The sequence below is a fragment of the Peromyscus californicus genome, unplaced genomic scaffold (assembly GCF_007827085.1).
Source record: "Peromyscus californicus insignis strain IS unplaced genomic scaffold, ASM782708v3 Scaffold_8__1_contigs__length_139910024, whole genome shotgun sequence".
Taxonomy (NCBI): Eukaryota; Metazoa; Chordata; class Mammalia; order Rodentia; family Cricetidae; genus Peromyscus; species Peromyscus californicus.
In genome coordinates, this window is record NW_026294606.1 from 116,571,419 (window position 1) to 116,596,653 (window position 25,235).

The window sequence follows — 25,235 nt, forward strand, 5'->3', positions numbered from 1 at the left end:
GCAGTTGTTGGAGGGACACCCCTGGTCCTCAAGGGAGAGAAGCCCACTGTGGTAGAGGGAACCCTGGGTTCCCAGAGAAGCCGTTTCATGTCCACCAGCCTCCTGATTATGTATGTGTTGGTCTCATTCCCACCCCATTCAGGACAGTTGGCGTTTGTTCTGCAAGGCCAAAACTAGCCACAAGGTGACAGCGACAGGTTAAAAATCTTCCCCGAGGTAACTCACTATTGCAACTCAGACGGGACAGACTACCTACAACCTGGCAGAGTCCGAGGAAGAGAAGAAGACCCTTGCCTGTGCTACAACCTGACCCTGAAAGAAAGGAATGCTGGGTAGGCAAAGTTGACCTGGAATACCAGAGTCTACCCCTCCAGCTTTGAGCTAGAACTGGACAGACTCCTGTGCCAATTCTTCAGTGGCTCAGGGTGGTCTAAGAGAGTCCGTAGAGGCCCCCAGTGGGATGGCAGAGCCAGGTCTACAAGCACACACCGGCATAGTTTGGAGAACCACCAGCAGCAGAGGCCGGCGGCGGCGGCGAGACAGTCCCTAAGAGCTTGGGAGGAAATTCCACGGACTGTGAGGTCAGCATTGGTGCAATGCTCCCCGTGTACAGAGGGGACTCAGGAGAGACCAGGGGCCAGGGGCCAGCTGGAGCTGGGGGCAAAGGAGAGGAAGTAGGTGGGGGAGGCTTAGGTGATCGGAATGCTGAAAACCCAGCGGACACAAGGCCCCATGAAGCAGCTTAGCTGTAGAACTAAGTTTCCGGTAGAGAGGCAGCCGAGGCAGGGGAAGGGATGGTTGACAATTTTCCAGAGCCAGACAGGCTGCGGGGAGGGGATTCAGAAGTGAAGGAGAAGGGACAGGGCCTTCAGGAAGACAAACACACGCAGAAGGTCCGGATATGTTTGCAACAGAGTCCAGAACAGGAAGGATAAATAACTTCAGGTTCGTGTGGGCCAATTATAGGGGGTAGTCTTGGGGTGACTGGGAGACCTGGGGTGCAGAGAAGACAGGCCCTCCTTGGGACTCTTTCGGACACTTTCCATGGAATACAGAGGGAGGAGGGGGCACTTGTGAGGGTCCTGCTGTGTCTACTTCTGGTTTGCCCAGTCCCTGCCCCATGTCTCCACAGTTCCATCTCTTACTGGAATGGGATCGCGTCTCTCCCTCAGCCTCAGTTAACCTTTCTGACTTGGGCAGAGTGGGACCAGTTGTCCTATGAGGACCCTTCCGGTGTGACCAGCCACAGTGGAAGGGGTTCTGCACCGTGGGGACAGAACACACTGACCCAGACTAAGGAAGAAGACTTTAATCAGAGGTTTTTGGTGCCTGTAGCTTGAGTCCATAAAAAGGGACAGCGACTCCCATCCTGTGGCTCTTCTTGGGCTCTTAAGGTCTCCACTGGATGCAGGCAGCTTTGGGCTGAGGTCATGGACACCGGTGCTGGAGTCCCCAAATGCTCCTGGGGGAAGGTCACCGGCTACTGCCTTAGGCTTTGGAGGTGTCTGATGGCCTTCTTCACATGCTTGTCTTTGGGGTCTGAACAGATGAACCTGCCCTGGACAGTCACAAACCTACACAGGAGAAGCCAGTGAGTGTGAAGACAGCAAGGCCTTCCGGAGCTCTGCAACCAGTCACACTTGCGTTGACCTGAACTCAGAGGTCCCTGGGCCAGAACTGGATGAAGTCACATATGCCATTAGCAAGTCTTTACTACTGGGGTCCTGACTCCATTCCGGCCTCCCGAGGGCCAGGGCTGCAGGGCTTCATGCCTGGCCCCTCAGAGCACCTAAGCCCGACAAGTAGAGGTGACTGTACCGCTGCTTACTGGCTCTGTCACCTGGCATGTCTATCCATCTTGGGGCCTCAATTTCACCATAAATAAATGAAGAGATTGAACCCCTCTCAACTGTGTGGGGCATAAGAGCTCCCCTGAGTGCCCAGAGCTGCTGGCTCAGGGGAAGAAGGCTGTATTCTCCTTCCCTCTTTCCCAGTGGCCTGCCTGGACACTCCAAGGCCCACCCACTTGCCACTCTGGGTCCGAGGTATAAGAGTGGGACAGAGGGGGACTCACACAATAGCGTCCCTGGGGCACTCGGCTGAGGTCCTGTACCATGTCACCAGCTTCCTGATGGGAATGGCCCCCTTGAAGTACTCCAGGCAGCACTCTCGGCCTACGTTGGTGGCTCGAGCTAGAAGAGCAATAGGAAACAGGCGTCCGAAGGGTCTGCGCATGTGCCTGAGGACCCATGGAGCGTCCCCATGTGTGGCTGTGTGAACCTATGGACGATAACTGCGTGTGCTTTTCTTTGTCTGTAAGCTGGTTTTTCCTGGTGTGTGTGTGTGTGTGTGTGTGTGTGTGTGTGTGTGTGTGTGTGTGTGTGCGTGTTACCATGGGGTGTGTGTGTGCGTGTCTGTGCATGGGTAGGCTCTTTGTGTTTGTATATTCATCTGTGTGTGATTGCATGCGCAGCTGTCTGTATCTGGGAACCTTATTTCAACTTCCCTTTCTAAACTAAATATAAAAGTCTCTTTTCATACATTCTTGGAACTAATTCTCCATCTTTATGTTGTTTCCTGATGATGCCTGAAGCCCATTAATGAAGCAAATGAGAGCAAATCTGAGAGTCGCTCATTCTGCATCATACGGCCACAACCAAGGCCACTATGTCCTCATATCTCAGGATAAGATGTGCTGCCTGCCCGTGGCTCTTCACCAGGCAGGTGTCCAGGTCAGGTGCCTGACATCGTCAACACCATCCCCACTATCCCCAGCGCCACACCCCCAACCCTGTGCTCATGCCAGCCCTTGTGACCTCTGTAAGAACAGACAGGGTATAAATCGCACACCTTGTGCTTCTGCTGCTGGTGTGTGTGGTGGAGGGGCTCCTTCCCTGCCCTCTCCTATCTGTGCCCAGCTCTCACCAGCGCTGGCATGCTGCAGAGAAGTCCCCAGAAGCAGGGCAGCCAGGAGCAGTATCCGAAGTGACATCATGGTGCCAGAAGTGTGGGTGAAGATCTTCATGGGTCCCTCTGCTTGTCTTGGTGCCCAGCATTGAGGTGACCTATTTAACCTCCCTGCAGGTCATTCCCCGCCTCCTGTCCCCTCCTTCAATCCTTCCAGACTAGAAAAATTCAAAGAAATTTGAGATAATTTAGTAGAAGTCCAGCTTGGGAATGTTTGCGGCTTTCCAGAGAATGGGCACTCCACTCAGGACAGAGGTGGGAGTCTGTGTGTCTGGGGCCACGGCAATGACATACTTCTCTTTTCAAAAGGAGCGTCTCTCGGTTCCTCTATTAGCAGAACCCAGGGCCTCAGCCTCAACTCCCTTCATCCCTTGTCCTAGCACTGGTGAACTTCCTTCATGCCGCGGTGTCCTGGAGGCAGGGCGGAGGGCCAAACAGCTCTCAGGGACCATGCCAGCGGGACTGTGGGCTCCAGAAGGTCCACAGGAGGGTGCGCAGTTACAGCGCTGTGCTGTAGCAAAGGCCTAACTCCATCCTGTTCTGAGGAAGCCAGAGGCTTAGGTGAGGCTGAGAAGAGACTGTGTCCTCACGTCTTTCCCAGGCTGGCCCCGACCCCAGGAGGCTAGGCCGAGTGGGGCTTTAGTCACTGTGGAGCCATATGTGTGCTTCAGTGGACTGGAAAGCCCAGTTCCCTGAATGGGGCACCTTGCCTCTGCTATGGTGGAATAAAGAGACTGAGAGCTGGCGATGCCCACCGGTATAGGAGCCTCGCGCTGTAGGCTGCCCTGGAACCCTGATCAGTATTCCCAGGCCCCGGACACAGTTTGTAGAAACTTAAATGGAACTTCCAGCACAGCCTGAGGCTGTCACCTCAGTGCCAGGAAAGAATTTCAGGACAGGTCACTGTGAAGCGAAGTCAGGGTTTATTGAGAAAAATAATCAGGTCCAGTGGCTCAGGCCTGGCATCCCAGCTACTTGGGAGGTTGAGACAAGGAAGTTTCAATTTTGAGGCCACCCTGGGCTACCAGAGTTCATGGGTGTTAGTGAGAATCTATTACAAAATAAAAGGGAATACCACTGCTTTGCTGTGCAACTTAGGGTATCCCACAATTCTGTGTAACCTAGGGTATCCCACAATGCTGTGTAACCTAGGGTATCCCATAATGCTGTGTAACCTAGGGTATCCCACAATGCTGTGTAACCTAGGGTATCCCACAATGCTGTGTAACCTAGAATACCCCACAATCCCACAGATAAGGTGTAAGCCACCATGGCTGGTTTGGGTGTTTGTTTTTACTCTGTAATTTTTACTTACTTTTATGTGTACGGGTGTTTTGAACGCATGGCACTCTAGCGGGCACTCTACTGAGCCACATCCCAGCTCCACCAGCTCCACCAGCAATTTGTGTTGGAACTCTTGGCTCTCAGCCATTGGGGAACAAACCCAGGGTGAGGGGCCCCTTTCCCTTCCCATGTCTGGTTCGTTTTCTTCCTGTCCTGCCCCAAGGCCACGGCATCACTGAATTTGGTCAGTCTTCCAGACTGAGGCCTTCCCAGGCCGAGGCCTCCCGCGGTGCAGCATTCTGGCGGGGCAGGGCGGTGGAGGCCTGCAGGTGCCTCGGCTTTGATTCTGACATGAGATTTGGGCCCACAAGTGACCAGAGGCAGCTTGCAGTAACACCCCAGGCCGCCTCTCCCTGTCTCATGCTATCAAGTCTGGCCTCATATTAATCACGGAACTGCCATTACATTTTTATTCAAGTGATGGTTAGAAACAGCAGCCGTTGTCTGTTGAGACCAGACTCCCGGGAGCAGTGTGCAGAGACACACCTTAGGTCAAAAGGAAGACGTCCAGGCGTTCTCCTCCCCACTCCCCGCCTGCAGGAGGCTGTGCTGCTATGGGTCTGTGGCCTGGGCTTTCCCCTACTTCGGCTGAACTTCCTTGTGGGCAGGATCCTCACCGCTGCTTCATTGTGTGACCCGGGGGCCTCTCATAAATGCTCTCGGGGCCTCAACTTTGTCCTCTGTGGAGGGAAGTCTAGACTGTTTCCAGGAGCCTACTAGAGATGGTAGGACTGGCACAGATGGGTCTTCCTGTGGTAGGCCTCATCCGAGCAGCTGTCTGCTTCCCTGGGAGTCCCACAGCTGCTGCCACAGCTGAGCAGGGGCTTCGCCTTTAGCTTGTCTGGCTGGGCCCTTGCTCCTCAGGCCAGGCTTTCCGTGCTTCAGAGAAACTGGCAGGAGAGGGTGCACACCCTTCTGGCCACAGAGAAGGCTGCCCATGCCTAGTGGTGTTTCAGCTAAGGCTGGGCTAGTCTGAGACCTGGGGGCAGAAGGCTGTAACCTGGAGGACAGGAGTCCTGCTTGAGGAGGCGGTGGGAGGGAGCTGACTGCTGATCTGCCCCTTTGGGTTTCTCCAAGCCCCACTGCACACCCCTTCCAGGCCCCCTGCACCCTCTTCCCAGGGGCTCCTGCCCAGCATCTTTCAGCAGAGGCCAGCACATGATGCTCTGTGCTAGAACACAGGAAGGTATGATTATGCTACAATCAACAATTCTGTTGCCGGGGACACAGACTGAGCAGCGTTTTGGAAACTTCCCGCATGAGTTTCAAGGCCTCTGTTCTACTGTACGCTCAGATCTTTTCTCCAGAAAGACCCAAATTCCTTCTAAGGAAGCAGCCACAGCAGCAAGAAGAGAAGGCTCTGAACTGTCACCTCCAGGCAAGAAGGGGACAGAGCAGCAGAGCCGGTCGCCTGGTGTGCCCCTGCAGCTCATGCCCTGCTCTTGGGGAGGTTCCCCAGGAAATGGGAAGGGGCTGCAGGTGATAAGGGCACTTTGGAGGAGTGGCAACTCTCAGGTCCTTGCAGGTAGAATTCCTAGGGGTGGGAAGGGACATTTATACCCAGGGCACAGAGGGGAGCACACGCAGAGACAAGCTGGGGGACTAGTGTGGAGCCCTGGGGAGGCAGCCCAGCCACTAGACCAGAGCTGCATGCACAGTGTGACACTCCTTAACTGGTGAATGCGGACAAGGAAGAAGAGGTGAATGCAGGGGCCAGGCCAGTTCAACGCTGCCTGCCGCTGGGGACATTTGCGAGGGACTCTCCTCACCAGGGATTAGCCGCATGGGACCTGCCCCATTATTCCAGCAATGAAGTGGATTCCCTGGGGACCTTCCAAATGGGATGTCCAAGCATCTTTGGGCATGCCGTATTCAGACCCGTCCACCTAAAGGCAGCCAGACTCATGACCTGTGCGTGCTCTGGCTCCCTCGCCTGCCTCCACCTCTGAGCTCCTGCCTCAAGGGAGTCCTTGGGGCGAAACCAGCGAGACTCTAGCTGCTAGAGGTATTAGGAATGCTCCCTGTTTGGGCCAGAAGGAGCTGGACCAGTGGAATTCTGGGTCTTTTACCCTGAAAGGTAGGAAGTGTTCCTGTAGACTCTTCCTAGGATTGGAGAAAGCCCTGTTCCTAAGGTTTGAGTCAAAATTTGGATGCCCTACGCCACAGAGCAGGTAGCTGGGCTGGAAGCTCTTTGATGCTTTCAATGGTCTGGGGCAGAAGTGTCATCCCAGGGCCTTGTCCAGGAAGCCCTCAATTCTAACATCCAGCGCTCTTTCCCCAACATCATCTGAGGAAGGCTACTCCCCACATCTCTACGACCCTCATGGAATCACCTCCCTCTTTACTTCCCTGGCCTCAGCCCTTCCTGAAGCCTACCACCTCCTGTGGCTCAGCTTCCAGTTAGCTGGCACCCAGGGCTGCTCCTCCTGTCTAAAGCTTTGACCACCACCCCGCACCACCACCACCACCACCACCATCACCACTTCCACCCCCCTCCCCCCATCACCACCACCACCACCACCATCCCCACCAACCCCCCACACCATCACCACCCCACCCCCACCCCACCTTCCTTTCACTCTAGTCTTCTTCAGATCACAACTGGGATTCCTTCTCATGCCTTTGAACGCCCCCCCCCTCAATTTACTGTGTGTTCAGACGTCATTAATTTCCTATTATGCCTGTCTTCACACTGCATAGTATGCTGCCTTACACTCAAAAGACTGGAATCCACAAGAAACAAGGACCCCTTGGCACCTAGAGGACCTAGTAGGTGCTCAGCAAAATGCATCTACTAATGAATGGAAGAGGTATGTAGTTGGCTGGAAGGTGGGTCAATGACTGGATGGGTGGATATGTGGGTGAACGAGTGTGCAGATGGACCAGGAGATGAACATATAGATGGACCAGGAGATGAACATACACATGCATGGCCACTTACCAGTTTCTGAACCGCAGGCAAATTCATGCTCAGCTCCTTCACTTCAGAACAATTATTTGTTTATTTTGCTTTACTATCTGTTTTCCTATGTAGTGCAGGCTGTCTTGAACTCATAATCCTCTAGCCTTAGCTTCTTGAGTACTAGGATTAGAGGGATGCAACACCATGCCCAGTTTAACAAATTATCATCATCATCATCATCATCATCATCATCATCATCATCATCAGAGTTTCACTAATGTCGCCCTGCTGGCCTTGAAGTCACAATTCTCCTGCCTCAGCTTCTCAAATATTGGGATCCTAGGTGTGAGCCACCATATGGGATTTAACTTATTGTTTTGGTGTGATCTACTATTCATGAGTCTCCCTGGAGTCTCTCTGTCTTGAATGAGGTAGAGAACTGAGCTAAATGCTTTTTACGTGAGGAGACCGGGCATATATGTTCAGGGTAGGTAGGGTGTAGACGTGACTTCTTATCTAGCTCACAGCTTCCTGTGGGGTGTGGCCATGCCTGAGAAGCTGAATTGCTTCTGTGGTAGCTGGGACCACACAACCTTCCTTCATCCCAGAGGGGCCTCCTTTCTCATCCACAGCTTTGGCGTTGACTCAACTTCTGGCAGAAAAATCTGCCAGAAGCAGGTGAGGGGAAGTAAACAATGGCCACAATAGTGATTGATAATAATAGCAACCGTTACCACCTGTGAGGATCCACACACGCCAGCCATGACAGGACCCCAGGAGCCCTCCCCACCCATCCCCCTGCTTCGTAAAGAACTATGCCTGACCCACGCCCTTCTCCATGCCTCCCCACTTCTTCTTTCACTGACAGCACCACCTTCTCCATCCTGTGGTCCCACCCTTCTCACTAGTACTTCCCCCCACCCACTGGGAGGCGACGGCTCCTTGGCAGTGTGGTTGGAGGGAGGCTGCTCTATGTGGGCCTCCAAGGCTACTCTTCCCAGGTCGTGTGGCCACCCAGCAGACACCCTGGGATCAGCATTGCCATTCCTGGGTCCTGTCTCTCTCTTCCATCTGTTCACATTGGTATAGTCAAGGACATTTTTGTGACCCTCGCCCTTCTGTCTACGCAATGGGTACGATGCCGGACACTCCACCAAGGTGCTATAGGTGAATGAGCTGAGGTGAAGTTGCTTGTTGCAAGCTCCCACTGAGAGCTCCCTCCTTTCCTGATACTCCATCCCTCTGGGATGTGGGATTCTTCCCCTGGGCTCCCTGGGGCTCCCTCCACAGGAGCACCCCTGTGTTCCCACAATGGACCAGTAGGCACTCAACAATGACAGCTCATGGTTAAGTCGTCCCCAGGACAGCCACAGGATCCTCTGCATTTTCAGATGAGAAAGTGGGACCCTTCAGAGAGATTTAGAAACTGACCCCAGGGCACAGGGCCAGCAAGTCACAGGAGCATGCCCAGGCCTCTGTTCTAGACTTCACTTTTACCCCAAGCACCCCACTACCCTCCTTATGTTACCTTCTCCAAGCTTCTGTCCTCTGGACAAAGGCTTCCTTAATCTACACCGGCAGTGCCGGACACTGACCACTGGGCCCCTGCTTCTTCCGACTCATCACTTGTCTGTCTGAATTCTCCCAATCCTTCGCCTTCTCCTCTGCCAGATCTGTGAAGTCTGTCCCAGTAACATGCTCCTGGAAGGCAGAACACCATCCTCTCCAGATTCACTCAGCCTCGGGACCAAGTTCCCACGGCGACCAGCTTCCCCTCAAAAACGCGCAGCATTCTCTCCTCCCTGCCGTCATCCCCCAGGCTGAAGCTTTGCCCTTGACTCATTCCAGGCCTCCAGCCCCCACACCTCGTCAGACAGAGGCTCTTCTCTGTCAGTGTTCCTCACCTCCTCCTCACTCCACCACCTCATTCTCTTCCCTACCACCCACACAATACAGCCCACAGGGCCCACTTCCTCCCGGGAAGTTTCTTCCACTGCGGTCTAGCCTGCATACCTGCCCCTGGTGACGTTTGCACACGCCCGCTTTGACCATGGGGTGTCTCACTAAGGATTATCAGTGGAACAGTTACAGTGTTGCATGCCTATAACCCCAGTATCCAGGAGACTGAGGAAGGAGGATTGACCCGCTTAGGCTACAAATGAGATGCTATCCTCTCCCAAAAAGTAACCATCACCCAGGGCGGTGGCACATGCCTTTAATCTCAGCACCCAGGAAGTAAAGGCAGATGGATCTCTGTGAGTTCAATGATAGCCTGGTTTACATAGTGAGTTCCAGGACAGCCAGGACTAAATAGAGAAACCCTTCTTCCCCCACTCCCCCCAAAAAGTAGCCATAAATGGTTCTGTATGGTTTGGATATATGAAATGTCTCCCAAAAGGCTTATATGTTCATGCTGGAGAGATGGCTCAGCAGTTGAGAGCATTTATTGCTCTTCCAGAAGACCCAGATTTGGTTCCCAGCATCCACTTGTTAGCTCACAACAACCACCTGTAATTCCCCAGTTCCAGGGGACCAGACATCTCCTTCTGGGCACCAGGAATACGAGTGTTATACATACACACATACAGGAAGCATTCATACGCATAAAATAAAATAAACAGGCATGGCAGTTTGGCTCAGTAGCTAAAGGCACTTGCTGCCAAACCTGATGACCGGAGTTTGATCCTAGGAACCCACATGGTAGAAGCTGAGAACCAACTCCAGCAAGCTGTCCTCTGACCTCCACAGGCACATGGTGGCACATCTCTCTGTCTCTGTCCCTGTCCCTGTCTCTGTCTCTGCCTCTCTCTCTCTCTCTCTCTCTCTCTCTCTCTCTCTCTCTCTCTCACACACACACACACACACACACACACAATAATTTTTTGCAGTGATTTTAAAAAAAATTAAAGAGAAAGGTGATTAGCTCACAAGGGTGCTAACATTCTTTGGTTTATCCACTGATGAATTCCAACTAAATGGGCTGTGAGAAAATGGGGTGTGCATAAAGGAAGTAGATCACAGGGGCGGGCTGTGCCCTGTAAAAGTATCCTGGATCACTTCCTCTGTATCCCGACCTCCTTGAGACAAGCAACCTTGCTCCATCATGTCCCTCTGTCATGCTTTTCTGACTCCACACAGACCTGAGTGAACACACTAAAGACACAAGCCAAGCTAGTCCCTCCTCCTCTGACTAGCCTCCCCCATGTGTTCGTCACAGGGGCAGAAAAGCTGACAGCACAGGCCCCCCATGTCCTTCCATCTCTGGGTGGCTGTCCCTTTCAGTCCTGAAGGATGTCTCCAAATCTGTCCACTCCTTGAGCATAATATCCTGGAAGATGCGAGGCCAGTGCCCCTTGGAGTTAGGAGCAAACAGTAAGCTGGGTACTGGCTGGGACTCCAGTCTACCATTCACTTTGGGTTCAAAGTCACCTCCCTCTGAGCCTTAGTTTCTACATCTGCAAGATGAAAATAATAATAGCAATGACATCAAAAGTCTACGGTGTCTTTTGTGACTATAGCCAGCAAACTGAGCCTGTTCCTGATTTTTAAATGCCATCTATGTGCCGGTGACTCCGACTTTCACAAACTGCAGACTCAAATATCCAGCTTCCTACTCAACACACCAAATAGGCATCTTCAACCCCCATGTCCAAAGCTGAGTTCCCGATTCCCTCACTCCCACTCCTGTTCCTCTCCCCCATTCTCCACCAGCCCCTTCCTTCCGGCTGAGCGGGCCAGAAGCCTGGGTGCTGTCTTACCGTCTCTTCCTCTCTCCCTGCATTACATCTGCTGGAGAGCTCTCAGTGTGGCCGTCAGAGACTCAGATTCTATTCTCTCTCCCCTGGATTCCTTCATCCACCTCCTGGCCTCTTCTGCCACACTTGCTCTGCACTTTGTCCCCAGCACAGTAGCCCAGAAGTCACAGCTCTTCTGTGCTTAGAAATCTCCCGAGGCTCTGTGTTCACTCAGGGAACAAGCCCGCAGCCCTCCTGTGCCACTCCGGCCTTCTTGAGTCTTCCCTTCTCTGGCCTCCACACTGACTTCACACTCTCTCCCGGAAGAACAGTCTGAAGACCTCTCTGCACAGCCTCAAGATCCTTGTTCGGATGTCCCACGAGGCGCCCCTGTTTCAGCCGGCATCTCACATCTCCCGGGCACTTCTTCCTTTCCTGCATTCTACTGCGGACTTCCTCTCGGGTCTGCTGCTTGTCACCTGCTTCCCAGCTGCACCCAGACCACGTTCCCACTGGGTCGAAATGTGTCCTTTGTTCAGTGCAGTTGGTCCCCATCCCCTCACTCATGATGATGAGCCTGTCCCCACAACTCTAATGTCTGGGTCTCAGGATACTGAACTCCCTCCAGCGTATAAGTCCCAAGGAGCACTTATTCCATTGCCTGGTTATTTCAAAGGCAGGTCCTTGGTCCTTGAACTGGAACAGCTCAAGGCTCAATTGATGAGTGCAATGAAAGAAGCCATTGAGAAGTCAGCAGTCTGCTCATAGGGTGACAGCTTGTTTGGGCTGCTAGGGCCTCTTTCCTGCCCATTCAGACCCTCTTAGTTCAGCACCAGGGCCAGCGCTAGGCACCCAGGTCTAAGGGGGTGTAGTCTAGACTCTGAGGAACCTACTGGATGTGGCCTGGTTAAAAGGCTTGTGTTGAAGGATCCCCCTGTAACCTTACCCAATCCCAGGTAGATCCAAAGGCCATCAGGAAGATGGGTCAAGCCTCATCAACACTTGGCAATTTGACCTCATAACCACTTCATACCTTTCCCTAGCAGACAGGATTGGGAAGGGTGGCTCCTTCGGAGCAGGGTCCAGACCGAGGAACCATGACCCTGGAGACCCCTTTCCAGAGAGAAGCTGGCACCCCACAGCCTCTGCCTCAGCCAGAAGGGGCAACAGCTTTCTTCTTGTCTTGTTTGCTGCACAGCCCCCTCTTCCTGCCACGCCTGGGCTCCTTCCAGATCTCAGCTGAGCGCCGCTGCTTCTATTTTTAAATGGAGCTAGCAGAGCTGAATCCACCTCCACAGATAACTGGAGTTGCATCGGCTTTACAGATTCCTCAGGGAGGACGGACATCTGCCCCATTCATCCTCTCTACTCCCCTTGTCCTCCCCAGCCAGATTCCCCACCTTTTCTCTCCCCAGGAGCAGATGGTGGGGCTCCTTCCTCTCTGCGTAGCCCTGGCCATCCTGGAACATGATCTGTAGACCAGGCTGGCCTTGAACTCAGAGATTTGCCTGCCTCTGCCTCCTGAGTGCTGGGATTAAAGGCATGTGCCATCACCTCCAGGTTCTTAGGTGGGTCTTTAAGGATGCATAGGTAGGTCCTGGTGGCACAGGGCTGTAATCCAGCTATTTGGGAGACTGAGGCAGGAGGATCACAAGTTTAAGGCCAGCCTGGGCTACTTAGTGAGGCCCTGTTTCAAAATACAAAAGTAAAAGTAGCACTGGACTCCTGCTGCTGGGGAGATGGCTCAGTGGTTAAGAGCACTGGTTGCTCTTTCAGAGGACCTGAATTCAGGTGCCCACATCCATGCAGTGGCTCACAGCTGTCTGTTAACTCCAATCCCAAGGGATGTGACGCCCTCTTCTGGCTGCTGCAGGCACACTAGTGGTACACAGATACACATGCAGGCAAAATATCCATATACATAAATAACTGAAATAGTTTCAAAAGAGATGTGAATGAGTGGTATAGCCTTTGTGTCTGGATATATATGAGGCCCTGGGTTCACTCTCAAGCACAAAAATACCAAAACCCCAGCATACAGTGGGGAAGGAGATGGTGAGGGAATTGGAGAATAAGGGGGAAGCGGTAGAGCAGAAGGGGAGCTTCAGCATGCTGCCCCAGGCTGCTCAGAAATATGAGAAGTCAGACCAACCGAAGGGAACCAGGCCAGTCAGGCACCAGCACCGTGAGCTATGTCCATGTGTCCCTCCAGGCACCCAGATGTGTTAGCCACGTCCCCGAACATGCAGCTTCTCCTCCAGTCACATCCTCTAGGAAGAGCAGAGTCGGGCATCTGCTGGCCCCACATGTTCCCTTGTATTTCTCTAAGCAATATGTACACCTTAATATACAGTTGTTTCACGGTACCTCAGGGGGGTGGAGCCAGGGCTCACTGAGGAACCCAACATCCAAGGATGTGAAATGACACAGTATTTGCCCAGCCTCTCTGCTCTTCCTCCTACACACTCATCTCTAGATGATCACTTACATTGTCTGCTGTTACGTAAGCACCGTGTGAACGGCGTCTACCCAGGACTGCTAGGGAGTAATAAACGATAAGGGAAAAAAGTCCTATGTGATCAACAGAACTTTAATTTTTTATGGAGACAGAACTCGGGGCCCTGTGCATAGACAACAAGCATTCTTCCACTGAGCTACATCCCCAGCCCTGTTTTTGTTTGTTTGTTCTTTCTTTTTTTTTTGTTTTGTTTTGTTTTTCGAGGCAGGGTTTCTCTGCGTAGCTTTGTGCCTTTCCTGCAGCTCGCTCTGTAGACCAGGCTGGCCTCGAACTCACAGAGATCCGCCTGGCTCTGCTTCCCGAGTGCTGGGATTAAAGGCGTGCACCGCCGCCGCCGCCGGCTGTTTGTTCTTTCATGGGGTCATGAGAGTGGGAAAGCTGATCCTGCCCCTCCCCGGCTGCAGCACTTGAGAGATCAGGCCCTGCACCAACCCCAGTCAGCACTGTAGAGCTGAGCTGACCCTGTTGATGGAGGTGCGGGAGATCCAGTGCCTCGAACGTGTGTGGGAGATCATCTGCCACATGGTGGGTGGCTGAGGGAAAGCTGACCTCCCCGACCCATCGCCATCTGTGGCAAGTGGGAGAGCTGGCCCTGAGGTCATGAGAGTGGGAGAATTGGTACTGCCTCTCACGGGAGCAGCACTCGGAAGAGCAGCGCCTGCACCCTGCCGCACAGCACAGTAGAGCGGACCCTCTTGGTGGGGGCGCAGGTGAGCCTGCCCAGAGGGTGTGAGAGCAGGAGAGCCCATCCTGTGCCCCTTGTCTGTCACATAGTGGCATGGGTGAGGGAAATATGCCCTCCCTCTCACCCCTTGCCACCTGTGGCAGGCAGGCGAGCCAGCCTCTAGATGAGAACCAAAGAGATGGCCCTGCCCCTCACCAACTGCAGCAATCAGGAGAGCGGGCCTTGCACCTCTCCTGGGCAGAACAGTAGAGCTGACCCTGGTGGTGTGAGTGTGGGTGAGCTGGACCCAAGGGTGTGAGAGCAGGAGAGCTGGCCCTGCTCCTTGCTGCCTACTGCATTGGGTGAGCTAGCTGGGTGGGCCAGGACTAGAAAGCTTGTCCCAATTGTGACCATGAGGGAAAGCTGGTAGGCTGACCAACCCATGTACCACCCATGTCCAGAACCAGGACTACAAGATAGCCCAGCCCAACATCCACCTCCTCTATGAACTGCTGGAGCACGTGAAGGGGGCCGGACCTGCAGACCTGCTGGATCTCCAGAACACAAGACAACAGCAGGATATCCAAGGAACCCCAGTGAGAGCCCAGTATTGATAGTGCAGCAGAAGCCGGAGGCCTGGAACCAGACCAACAACTCCCTGCAATGAACACTTGCAAGTAAAGACATATGGACTAAAAGGTAAACTATGTGACCACACTACAGTATGGTGATATTTTATTTGTACTGAAATGTGATTTTATTTGTATGTTAATAAAGTTGCCTGGGGGTCAGAGCTAATAGCAAGCCATAGCAGAGCTGGGCGTTAGTGGTGCACGCCTTTAATCTGCCTACTTGGTAGGCAGAGCTAGGTAGATCTCTGTGTGGTCAAGGATACAGCCAGCATTGGAGACACATGCCTTTAATCTCAATACCAACCATAGAAAATCTGGAGGTCTGTACAAACAGGCAGTGACGAGGTGGTCATGTGGTTGGGTTTACAACCGATGAGAAGGCAGAACAGAAAGTCTATATAAAGACAAACACTCAGGAAGTAGGTCTCTCTTGGCTGAAGAGGCTAGCTGCAGCAGACGGGTAAGGCTCTTAGCTCTGATCTCTTGGCTTTCTTCTTTGCATGGGTTCTGTGTTTCTTATTTAATAAGACGGTTGGTTACATCTACACTACAGCATCCATGCCAAGATTTTTTTTGTATGTTGTTGTTGTTGTTGTTTGTTTCTGTTTTTAACTTTCAAATTTTGTTTTGTTTTGGGGGAGATTTCAAGGGCAGAGAGCAGAAGCAGAAGCAAAGGGACAGGGAGATGAGTGAGATTGGGATGCTTGATGTGAAATCCACAAAGAATCATAAAAAATTTAAAAAAAAAGAGAGAGAAAAAGAAAAGGCCTTTGAAAGAAGTGACGCTCGAGTCAAAGGTGACTGGGAGTTAGTAGGGGAACAAAGACGGGCAATCTGTCTATCCCAGGCAAGAGGTCCTACAAAGTGTGTGACCCAAGGGGTGGGTGGGTGTGTTAGTCAGGGTCTGTAGAGGAAGAGAACTGATAGAATAATCTGTATATACACAAGGGGAATTCAGGAAAAGACTTAGAGGAAGGCTGGGTGGTGGTGGCACACGCCTTTAGTCCCAGCACTCGGGAGGCAGAGCCAGGATGATCTCCGTGAGTTCAAGGCCAGCTTGGTTTACAGAGTGAGATCCAGGACAGGCACCAAAACTACACGGAGAAACCCTGTCTCAAAAAGCCAAAAAAAAAAAAAAAAAAAAAAAAAAAAAAAAAAAGCCAAATAAATAAAATACAAAATAAAAGACTTACAGACTGTGGTGCAGCTGGTCCAACAATGTCTTCCTCTCAACAGAAAGCCCAAGAAACCCGTAGTTGTTCAGGCCGCGAGGCCGCAAGTCTCAGCTGGTCTTCAGTATCCGTTGCGATTCCAAAGAAGTAGGCTCTGACGCCAGCGAAGGAACGGACCTGCCAGTGAGAGTAAGGGCAAGCAGGCAAAGAGCAGGGCTTCCTTCCTCCATGTCCGGTATGTGGGGTACCAAGAGAAGGTGTGGCCCAGATTTAGGTGAGTCCTCCCACCGCAAATGATCCAATCAAGAAAAACCCCTCACAGGTGTGCCCAGCTGTGTGGATTTCTATTTAGTTCAAGATGTAATCAAACTGACAACCGAGAATAGCCATCACAATTTGACCCCTTGACGCACACTCGTATCTCCTTATGCCAAATGAGAACAATAAGCAGGCCATAATTATGCCTAACAGAATATAATTACCCCACGTACAACCTCAAACACTTCATGCATTTTCGAACAGGTGGCAATGTTGCTTGAGGGACATTCTTGGAGTGTCTCGTAACTTAAATATGAGAGGCACTGATAGTGCCTCAATTAATGTTACATCACATGATAAAGTAATCAAGGAAAGAAAACAGATGTCTGCATAAACACATTCTTAACAAAATACCACAGAAACATGCTTGTGAATTTAATCTTCGTTTCTGCAACTGGTCACGTGGCCTTAGCTGGCATTTGTACCTGCCTTCCTCTACTACCCATTCTGTATTTCCTCCACCCTCAGCAAGCACCTCCCCAGGTCTTAGTTCTTTGTCAGCCTGACTGTATTGGGTTGTCTAGTTTTAATCACAGGGTGTAATAACTTCAGGAGATGCCCTCACATATCTCCTGCACTCCAGATGTAATTTTCCTTATCTCCAGTGCGAAGCAATCCAATTTCCCCATGGTAATTGGGATCAATCAGTCCTCCTGGCGCTCTTCCTTCCCTCCTAGCCTGTTGGCTTAGGCCTCAGAAGCCCAAAGTGGCCAGTGGTAAGTCTGGGTTTCCAGTTCAGTGAAACGTTTGCTGTATCTCCAGGCTGAGCACTCCCCACGCTGGAACCAAAACTCAGCAGAATTTAAGATCTCTGGAACAGAAAGCAAAAATTTTCTAGTGTGTCAGTAGGGGTGATAGTGAGTGGAACTGTCCCTTTCCACCCTTGAGTAAAGTTTGCGACCGTCAGCTGTCTTTCTCCATGATCTGTTTGTCTTCTGCTCAGGTCAAAGAGGAAGGTTAGAGGGAGATGTGGTGGGAACCCACCCCCACCCCACCCCCACCCCCACCCCGAGCATCTTTCAAGTCTTGACTGTGGCACTTTTTTGCAATCCCTCCAGGGACACGATACTGTTTTTGGTTCGCTATTTTCCCTGGTAAAGATAACTACAAAGGCCTTCCATCTAGCTTTTCTAACCATAACACTCCTCACTCCACAGGTCAGAAAAACAGAGTGGAAATTCTGCTAATTTCTAAGTATATCCATCCTAATTACACTTTCTGGCACTGGGGAAATAACCACAGGATGAGTTCTGTGACCCACTGGACCTACTGTGAGTCGGACGGACTTCAACCAGAACTCCATTAATCATCTGACCTCCATAAACTCCTACTTTAACTGGAGGGCCACAGTGTTTCTTGGGGTCTCCTGGAATTAGAATAAATTCAGAACCAGGATCTAGCAGACCCAGAAAGTTCAGTTGTTTCCTTTCCCCCAGGGTAAAGACACCCTTGTAAAAGGCCATGGGTCCCGAACAACTGGGGAAAGGCATTACATCAAGGTCCTTCCTCAGGGAACCTGCCTTCCCTTCAGTCAAGGGGTTCTGGGCCTGAACACTGGCTCAAGTCTGAAAATCAATTCACAGGCCAAGACTCCCTTTTGCCATGATCCAATGTAGCCTTTCTTTCATTTGTTTAAGAATTGTTTCCAGCTGGGCGGTGGTGGCACACACCTTTAATCCCAGCACTCAGGAGGCAGAGCCAGGCAGATCTCTGTGAGTTTGAGTTCAAGGCCAGCCTGGTCTACAGAGTGAGTTCCAGGACAGGCACCAAAACTACACAGAGAAACCCTGTCTCGGGGGGGGGGGGGGGGGGGGGGGTGGGTGGGGGGGGTGGGATTGTTTCCGCTTATACAGATCAAGCGAAAATGCAGTCGGCTTCCTATCTATTACATGCTTGGAAACACTATGACTGACTAGTCACTGCCAAAGGTCCATACAAGTCATGCTACTATATAGATATTCACTTTGCTTGTGCTACTCATTACAGGTCAGGCCATTATGGACATTGCTTTGCCTATGGTAACTACAATCACCTTGCTGCTAGCATTCAGTAATGCTACCGGACCGCTGCTACTTTGGGGCCCAATGAAACCCATTGAATTCAATCACCCAATAGCATCTCTGACCCTAAGGTCCGGCCCAAGGAAAGGGCAGCTACAAAGCTCTTCAGAGTTGTGTTTGCCCCCTCACCATTTTGCATCTTATAGGATTAGTGAAGGGCATGTCTTCCAGGCCTTCCCACTTCAGAGGATTAGGTTTTACACAAAGTACTCACTCTAGCATCATGGTTCCCATGAGCCTGAAAATCCCTTCATCACTGTTGTGAGGTATTCACCAGAGAAGACTGCTTGGACATGGGTCTAAGCCAATAGAAAGTCTTTATTAGCCAGTCAGCAACTACACTGGGTGTTTTGGATCCCAGCGTAGCCCTGAGCCTTTCTCAGGGTGAGCTTGTGAGCACAAAAACCATGTTCTGGGTTGACGCTTCAGTTAACAAGAACAGTTAGCCTGGCTTTCAAAAGCGTCTTCCTTCTGCGTCCTCTGTACAGGTTGCCTTGCCTAGTATGGCCCAGATTTGGGGTGGGTCTTCCAACCTCAGATGGTCCAATCAAGAAAAATCCCTCACAAGTGTGCCCAGCTTGGGTTTTTAGTTAACCCCAGATGGACTCAGGCTGACTACAAAAAATAACCATCATAGCAGGGGACATGGATGCAGGGACCACACGGGTGAGCAAAGCTGGGGCTCAGCTGACCAACGGAATCTTCGTAGGACACTGATACAGAAAGTGCTCCAGAACTGTGACAATGCATTCTGAGTTCTGCCCCCAGGTTTCCACGTCTGGACTTAGAGAATGTACCAGAAAAGCATTAGCTTGACCAGGGTGCTTGGCAGAGCTGTGCCTGATGGTGTTAGCATTCTCTCTGTTTATTCCCTTGTGAGTTCATCCAGGTCATTAGAACCCATTTGATGAGTGTCAAAGGCAGCCGAAGGCCCATGTAGATGCCCATGCCCTCTTCATTGAGGGTGGGTAAAGAGGAAAGAGCCAGCATGTGGGCAGCATATTTATGTCCATTAAGAGACAGTGTTCAGTTAGGTATGGTGGTGCATGCCTGCAATCCTGGCACTTGGAACCTGGAGATAGGAAGAGCAGGAGTTCAAGGTCATCCTCTGCTATATAGCAAGTTCAAGGCCAAATGGATGCCTGTGATACAAGACCTGTGTCCAAATCAGAAGATGCCTTTGAATGGCATCATGCCCAGTCAACCTCCAAGCAAAGGTTGTCTTTCTCGATGGTGTTGGAACCACCAGGATGGACTGGTTATGCTGACTCATAAATAACCTCCAACCCTCCCAGATTAAAACCACAACGGTTTATTTGTTCTAACCCTGCATGTTTGTGTTGATCAGCTGGCCTCTTTCCACAGCCAGACACTCCACGTCCCAGGTACTTCCTGGGCTGAGCCAGTGGTCCCGTGCCTCTTTCTGCATGGCTTCCGTCCCAGAACCCTAACTGGAGGCGATGAAGAAATGACAGGAACATCTGATGGAGAAGCCCCAGCACCCCAGAGACGCGGTATGCTTATATATACAGCTGCACAGGGAGGCAGGGTTGTTACACACAGATACATGAAGAGGCAAGGTGATTGCACACAGCTCAACAAGGAGGCAGGCTTGGCTGATCGCAGTGGGGGCAGGTTCTGCAGAGAAGCAGTCCTTAGGCCATGAACATGGGAGTCGGGAGAGAGAAAGCTTAGGGGGGGCACTGTCTGCACACGCTGTCAATATTTTCACTTGGACCCAAGGAAGGCTTCGCCATCCCTCTGAGCCTCACCTGGGGAAGGCTTTGGCACTCCCACGGGGCTAAGGCATTTGGGTCCTTGACATGGCCATGTGGACCGCGTGCGTTCACTGAAGGCTCCACTTGCTCCCTGCAGTGCGGAGGCTCTGATGGGAGTCCATCTAATCAGCCGACACAAACTCTGCGGAGTTGAGACCCACACGCTGCTTCCCGTCTTACTCACCAGAGCTGCTGGCTCAGCCCCAACCAGCCCAAGAGGAGTGCCAGGTCATATGCCTGAGAGGCAGCACTCCAGGGACATCAACAACAATCCCAGTCCCCAAGGACTTGAAAACCTAAAAACTTCCCTTTCTGTCTAAGCATCTTCAGAGTCTGGTTTGAATTATTCGTGATTCAATAATTTTTTTTTTTTTTTTGGTTTTTCGAGACAGGGTTTCTCTGTGTAGCTTTGCGCCTTTCCTGGAACTCACTTGGTAGCCCAGGCTGGCCTCGAACTCACAGAGCTCCGCCTGGCTCTGCCTCCCGAGTGCTGGGATTAAAGGCGTGCGCCACCTCCACCCGGCGTGATTCAATAATTTTACTTTACTAGGTTCAAAACCATAGAGAGGAGAAAACCCCTATCCACTTGAACAGCAAGAAACAGCTTGGGGAAATGGTGCAAACTGAGGGTTATTCTTTTGTTGACATTTTATGTATTTTTGTTTTATGTTTATGGATGTGTATCCATGTTCCTGCAGTGTCTGAGAAGGCCAGAAGATGGTGTCAGATTCCCTGAGAATCTGAGACTGGAGTTAGAGATGCTTGTGAACCACCACGTGGGTGCTGGGAACCTAACCAGGTCCTCTGGAAGAGTGGTCAACGCTCCTAACCACTGAGCCATCTCTCCAGCCCCAAATTACAGATTATTCTTATCCGCTTAATAATACCATAATGTCTTTTTTCTCCCTTCTCCCCTCCCTCTCTCTCCCCTCCTCTTCCTCCTCCTCTTCCTTTTTTTGAGATAGGTCTCACACTATAGCCCTGGCTGGCCTTGAACTCTCAGCAATCCTCCTGCCTCTGCCTCTCTAGTGATGGGACTACAGGCACAAGCAGACAGGAGCGATGTGTGGCTCTGACACACTATATTTCTTTACTAAACTGAAGACTGGGAAGACTGTATTTGTTTACGGTCACTCTGTGATTCTATGCTCTTATTTGAATACCCGATAGCAACTGTATTCCCAGAGACTTGGGAGGCTGAGGTTGAGAGGATCCTGTGCCTAGTAGCTTGAGGCCAGCCCTGGCAACATGTGATATCCCCCCCTACCACCACCACACCTCCCCAGTTAGGCATGGTGGCAATCCCAGCACTTGGGAGGAGAGGCAGGAAGATTAGGGATTCATGGTCACCCTTGGCTACACAGTGAGTTCAAGGCCCATCCGGCCTATGTGAGACCTTGTCTTTTTTTGTTTTTCAAAGATGTCCTTTATTATTTATTTGTTATGTGTATGTCTCTGTGTGAGTATGTGTACATGATATGGTGCCTTTGGAAGCCAAGAGGGCGTCAGATCCCCTATACAAGCAGTTCTGAGCTGCCTGCCGTGGGTGGGAGAGCTGAGCCCAGGTCCTCCAGGAGAGCAGAGAGTGATTTTAACCACTGAGCCATCTCTTCAGACCCCAAGATCATGCCTTCAAAGCGGGGTGTGTGTGTGTGTGTGTGTGTGTGTGTGTGTGTGTGTGTGTGTGTGTGTGTGTGTGTGAAATCATTTGGAAACATGGATCATGGGTTCTGTTTACTTACTGGGAACCCACTGGGACACATCACTTTTCTTGAATGTTTGGTGAGGATTATGTCATGACTTCTCTACTCTGAGATTAGTTATCATTCTTGTTTTATATAGGAGAAAAAAACAAGACCCAGGGAGGGTAAGTAACTTAGTCAAAGTCACACAGCCAGCGAGTCCCATGTTGTATTGTGTCCCTGTATTGCTAGAGACAAGGCCCTCATCTGGAACAGTTCTGTGCTGCCCCCTAGGGGCAGCCGAGTGCCCGGGAGGTTAAGGAAGGGCATCTGGAATTCTCCTGGCTGTAGAGGCAGCTCTGACTGCAAACGTGTTGACATTACAGAGGTCCCTCTGGGGTTCTACCCGCTGAACTTGGCTGCTAGTTCAGGCAAGCCAGCCTGGAACTAGGTTTTCAGGTCCTTGGAGTTGAAACATTATTTACTGAGCACGTGTGCATGGACCCTTGAGGCCCCTGAGTTCTCCCCACCACTCAGAGCAGCTGTATGCACGTGCATACCATTCTTGAACATATAACATACACACTCTAAATGCACGTGTGCACACACAACACATACATTCTCTCTCTCTCTCTCTCTCTCTCTCTCTCTCTCTCTCTCTCTCTCTCACACACACACACACACACACACACACACACCCTCTCCAAAACATCTATTATTCAGCTCAGAGCTGGAAATTCCCAGCCATTGGTTTGTGTGTTTTTCTGCCTGGCCTCGCCCTTCTTAGGAATGCACACTGGAGCTACTTACTCTAAGGGCAAAAAGCCTAAGGTGGTGGGAGAGCTGAGGCTGGCTACTGCCTGGGGTCCCTGATGCCCTGGGATGGGGGAGGGGCACACCTGCTGCTGCAGGCTTTGAAACTCTGACCCCATAGCAAAGTCTGAGTGTGAGATGGAGGCAAAGGGTGAGGAAGAGGGGCTGCAGCTTGATGCTGAAAGTCCAGGTCCACGTTCCTGGGGGCTAAGTGCGGGAGGTCTGAGGGGGCTCAGGAGTCTGCACATTTAAGAATCCGGGGCTCATGCTTTCAGGAACAGTGCCAAGTTGGGCATGGTGGCACATGTCCCAGCTCTTGGAAGGGTGAGGCGGGAGGGTAGACTATCTAGGCTTCCTTCAGCAGGTATCTCTGTCCTTTATGCCTGCTGGACTCCTTGCAGTGAGGTAAGTAGGGGGAGGTCGGGGGAGAGCATCAAAGCCAGCCTGGGCCACACAGGGCGAGCTGGTCTCACAAACCAAAACGAAAGCCCTCAAAGCCTAATGACACGTTCCCTAAGATTTGAACTCTGGAGGAAGGCTTGGTCGCGTGCTGTCTCTGCAGTACCCGCGGACTGGAGCAAGTCACACTTCTCCCTCCATACCTTGCCCCGGGGATGATACACAGGGCCAGGTACTCTACCACTGGGCTGCGCCCTCGGCCCGAGTTCACATATCCGTGGCAAACTTTACTTGCATGATAAAGGTCACTACCACAAGAGTTTGGCATACAGCCTGGCATGTGGAAACCAGGAAGAAAGAATGGTCGCTGTCAGCATGATTGCATGGGGTTTCAGAATATCTGCCCTTTCAAACTTGGCATTGGTGGTAGGAATTGCTTTACCTGACTAAGTCTAGCTTGCTAACTGAAAGAGAAAATGCGAGGCCGCAGTGCTGCAAGGTCCCTGGGGAGCCCTGAACCGGGATCCAAGTTTCCCCACTCCCTTCCTCTTCCTGAACTTTCGTAGGATGCAGCGCACACCTCCAGCAATGCCAGCCAAAAGCCCTTGTGGCCACGTCTTGCAGGGTGGGAAGGGCCTGGGACAACAGGCTGCAGTGGTTCCTTCTTGGATGTGGGAATCAGGTCAGTAGGATGAAGGTCTAAAGAGCTCCCATCAGAGAGGGAGAGCTGACTGCGGCTTGCACGGAGGTGAGGAGGCAGCCCCTCTCCTTCAGGAACTTTAAGTCCCTGCTCCTGATGCAAATGGGTAGGAAACATTGGGGTGAGGGAGGCCCCAGAACCGAGGGAAGTGAAATCATGGTCTGTCTTTCCTTGATGTGTTTTTGATAGAGACAGGAGATCCGAGAAACATATCCTTACCCTGGGAAAAGCAAGAGGATGAGGATGACAGATGGAGCCGATGGAGCCCATGAGCCTGGAGCACGAGAGTGAGAGACGTTGAAATGCAAAGGTTGTGTAGCCTCTAACTCCCACCCCCAACCTCGGCCTGGCACTGTGAGGGAACACAGGCCTAGGGGGTCAGATCTTTCGGAGTCATTGAGAGAATATAGAAAAATGAATGTATGTGGCCAACTTGCTGAATTGAAATGCTGCCTCCAATTTTATTTTTAAAGAATGACTTGGTTTTATTTTATGTGCATGTGTGGGTGTGTGCATGTGTATGTTAGGTGCCTGTGGAGGCATCAGCTCCCCTGTGAGTTGCTCGAGGTGAATGCTGGGAACCAAACCTGTGTCTTCTACAAGAGCAGCAGCAAGTGATCGAATCTGCTTACTTAGCTCCTTCTCCAGCCCCGTGCTGCCTCTGATTTTAAGATGTTCTTGTTAGAAAGACGTTCTGATAGGTAATAACAACAGAATATGTAATCCTAACTGCTCAAGAGGTTGAGGCAAGAGGATTATAAGACCTGCCTGGGCTACAGAATGAGTTCAAGGCCAGTGTGAGCAACTCAGACCATGTCTCAAAACAAAATGTTGGAAAAAGTCGAGGGTGCAGATCAGGAGTACCACACCGGCTTAGCATGCCTGAGGCCCTGGGCCTTAGTACTACTTCAAAAATAAAAATAAGTAAATAAATATATAAAATGAAGAGAGGAAGGACCCTGCTTAAAAAAAGATATCTATCTTAGAAGTCACAAAAGACACCAATAGGCTGGACTTGATCCGTGGTACCTTTGGGCTGTTCTCAACCCGTACAACAGCTCAGACTTTGGTCATATCTATGAACTTCCTGGTTTCTTGAAAAAGTCTCTCTCTCTCTCTCTCTCTCTCTCTCTCTCTCTCTCTCTCTCACTCACTCTTTCACATACACACACACACACACACACACACACACACACACACACACACACACACCAAGAATGAGTAGAGACACTATAGAGGAAAATGTGGACACCAGACAAGTGGCAGCATTATCAGGGGTACCTAGGTGGTGGTTTGTGGGACACTGCGTTGGACCCACAGGAATCCTGAGTCTTGCCAGACCAAGAGACCAGTCACACCCACATGCATAGAGGCCCAGAGAGGTGAAGGCATTGGCTCATCATTACACAGCAAGGCAGCACCAAGCCAGTCCAGGGCCTGGTTCTCCTTATTCCCATCTGCAGCGCCTTCTATAAAAATCCCTGCCCCTGGTGCAAATGAGCTAGAGACAGGGTCTCAGAACTTGCCCCCTCTCCTGCCCCTCCCCCTCCAA

At 51.4% G+C, this 25,235-nt stretch overlaps 1 protein-coding gene and 1 long non-coding RNA gene across 3 annotated transcripts; one reads left to right on the plus strand and one right to left on the minus strand.

Moving 5' to 3' along the window:
- Window positions 1-1,294: 1,294 nt before the first annotated feature.
- Window positions 1,295-10,962, minus strand: Ccl17 (C-C motif chemokine ligand 17). Of its 2 annotated transcripts, XM_052728655.1 has the most exons (4): window positions 7,253-10,962; window positions 2,926-3,125; window positions 2,075-2,192; window positions 1,295-1,574 (listed from the first exon to the last, which is right to left on the minus strand). In XM_052728655.1, exons 2-4 carry the CDS (start codon window positions 3,023-3,025, stop codon window positions 1,481-1,483), a joined length of 312 nt encoding a protein of 103 aa, XP_052584615.1. In that variant the 5' UTR covers window positions 3,026-3,125; window positions 7,253-10,962; the 3' UTR covers window positions 1,295-1,480. The 2 variants fall into 2 exon arrangements, with proteins under 2 accessions (XP_052584615.1, XP_052584614.1); XM_052728654.1 differs by lacking the exon at window positions 7,253-10,962 and having other exon boundaries at window positions 2,851-6,746.
- A 10-nt stretch (window positions 10,963-10,972) lies between these two features.
- Window positions 10,973-25,182, plus strand: LOC128103956 (uncharacterized). The gene is made up of 3 exons (XR_008215808.1): window positions 10,973-14,175; window positions 14,591-16,207; window positions 19,677-25,182. It is a non-coding gene; the product is annotated as an uncharacterized LOC128103956 (long non-coding RNA).
- Window positions 25,183-25,235: the final 53 nt, after the last annotated feature.

Coding starts and splice junctions, on each gene's coding strand:
- Ccl17 (XM_052728654.1), bottom strand. CDS start 3,025: ATGAAGATCTTCACCCACACTTCTGGCACCATGATGTCACTTCGGATA. Junction 2,193..2,850: donor ACCAGCAGCAGAAGCACAAG/GTGTGCGATTTA, acceptor TTGCTCTTCTAG/CTCGAGCCACCAACGTAGGC. Junction 1,575..2,074: donor TGCCCCAGGGACGCTATTGT/GTGAGTCCCCCT, acceptor TCTCCTGTGTAG/GTTTGTGACTGTCCAGGGCA.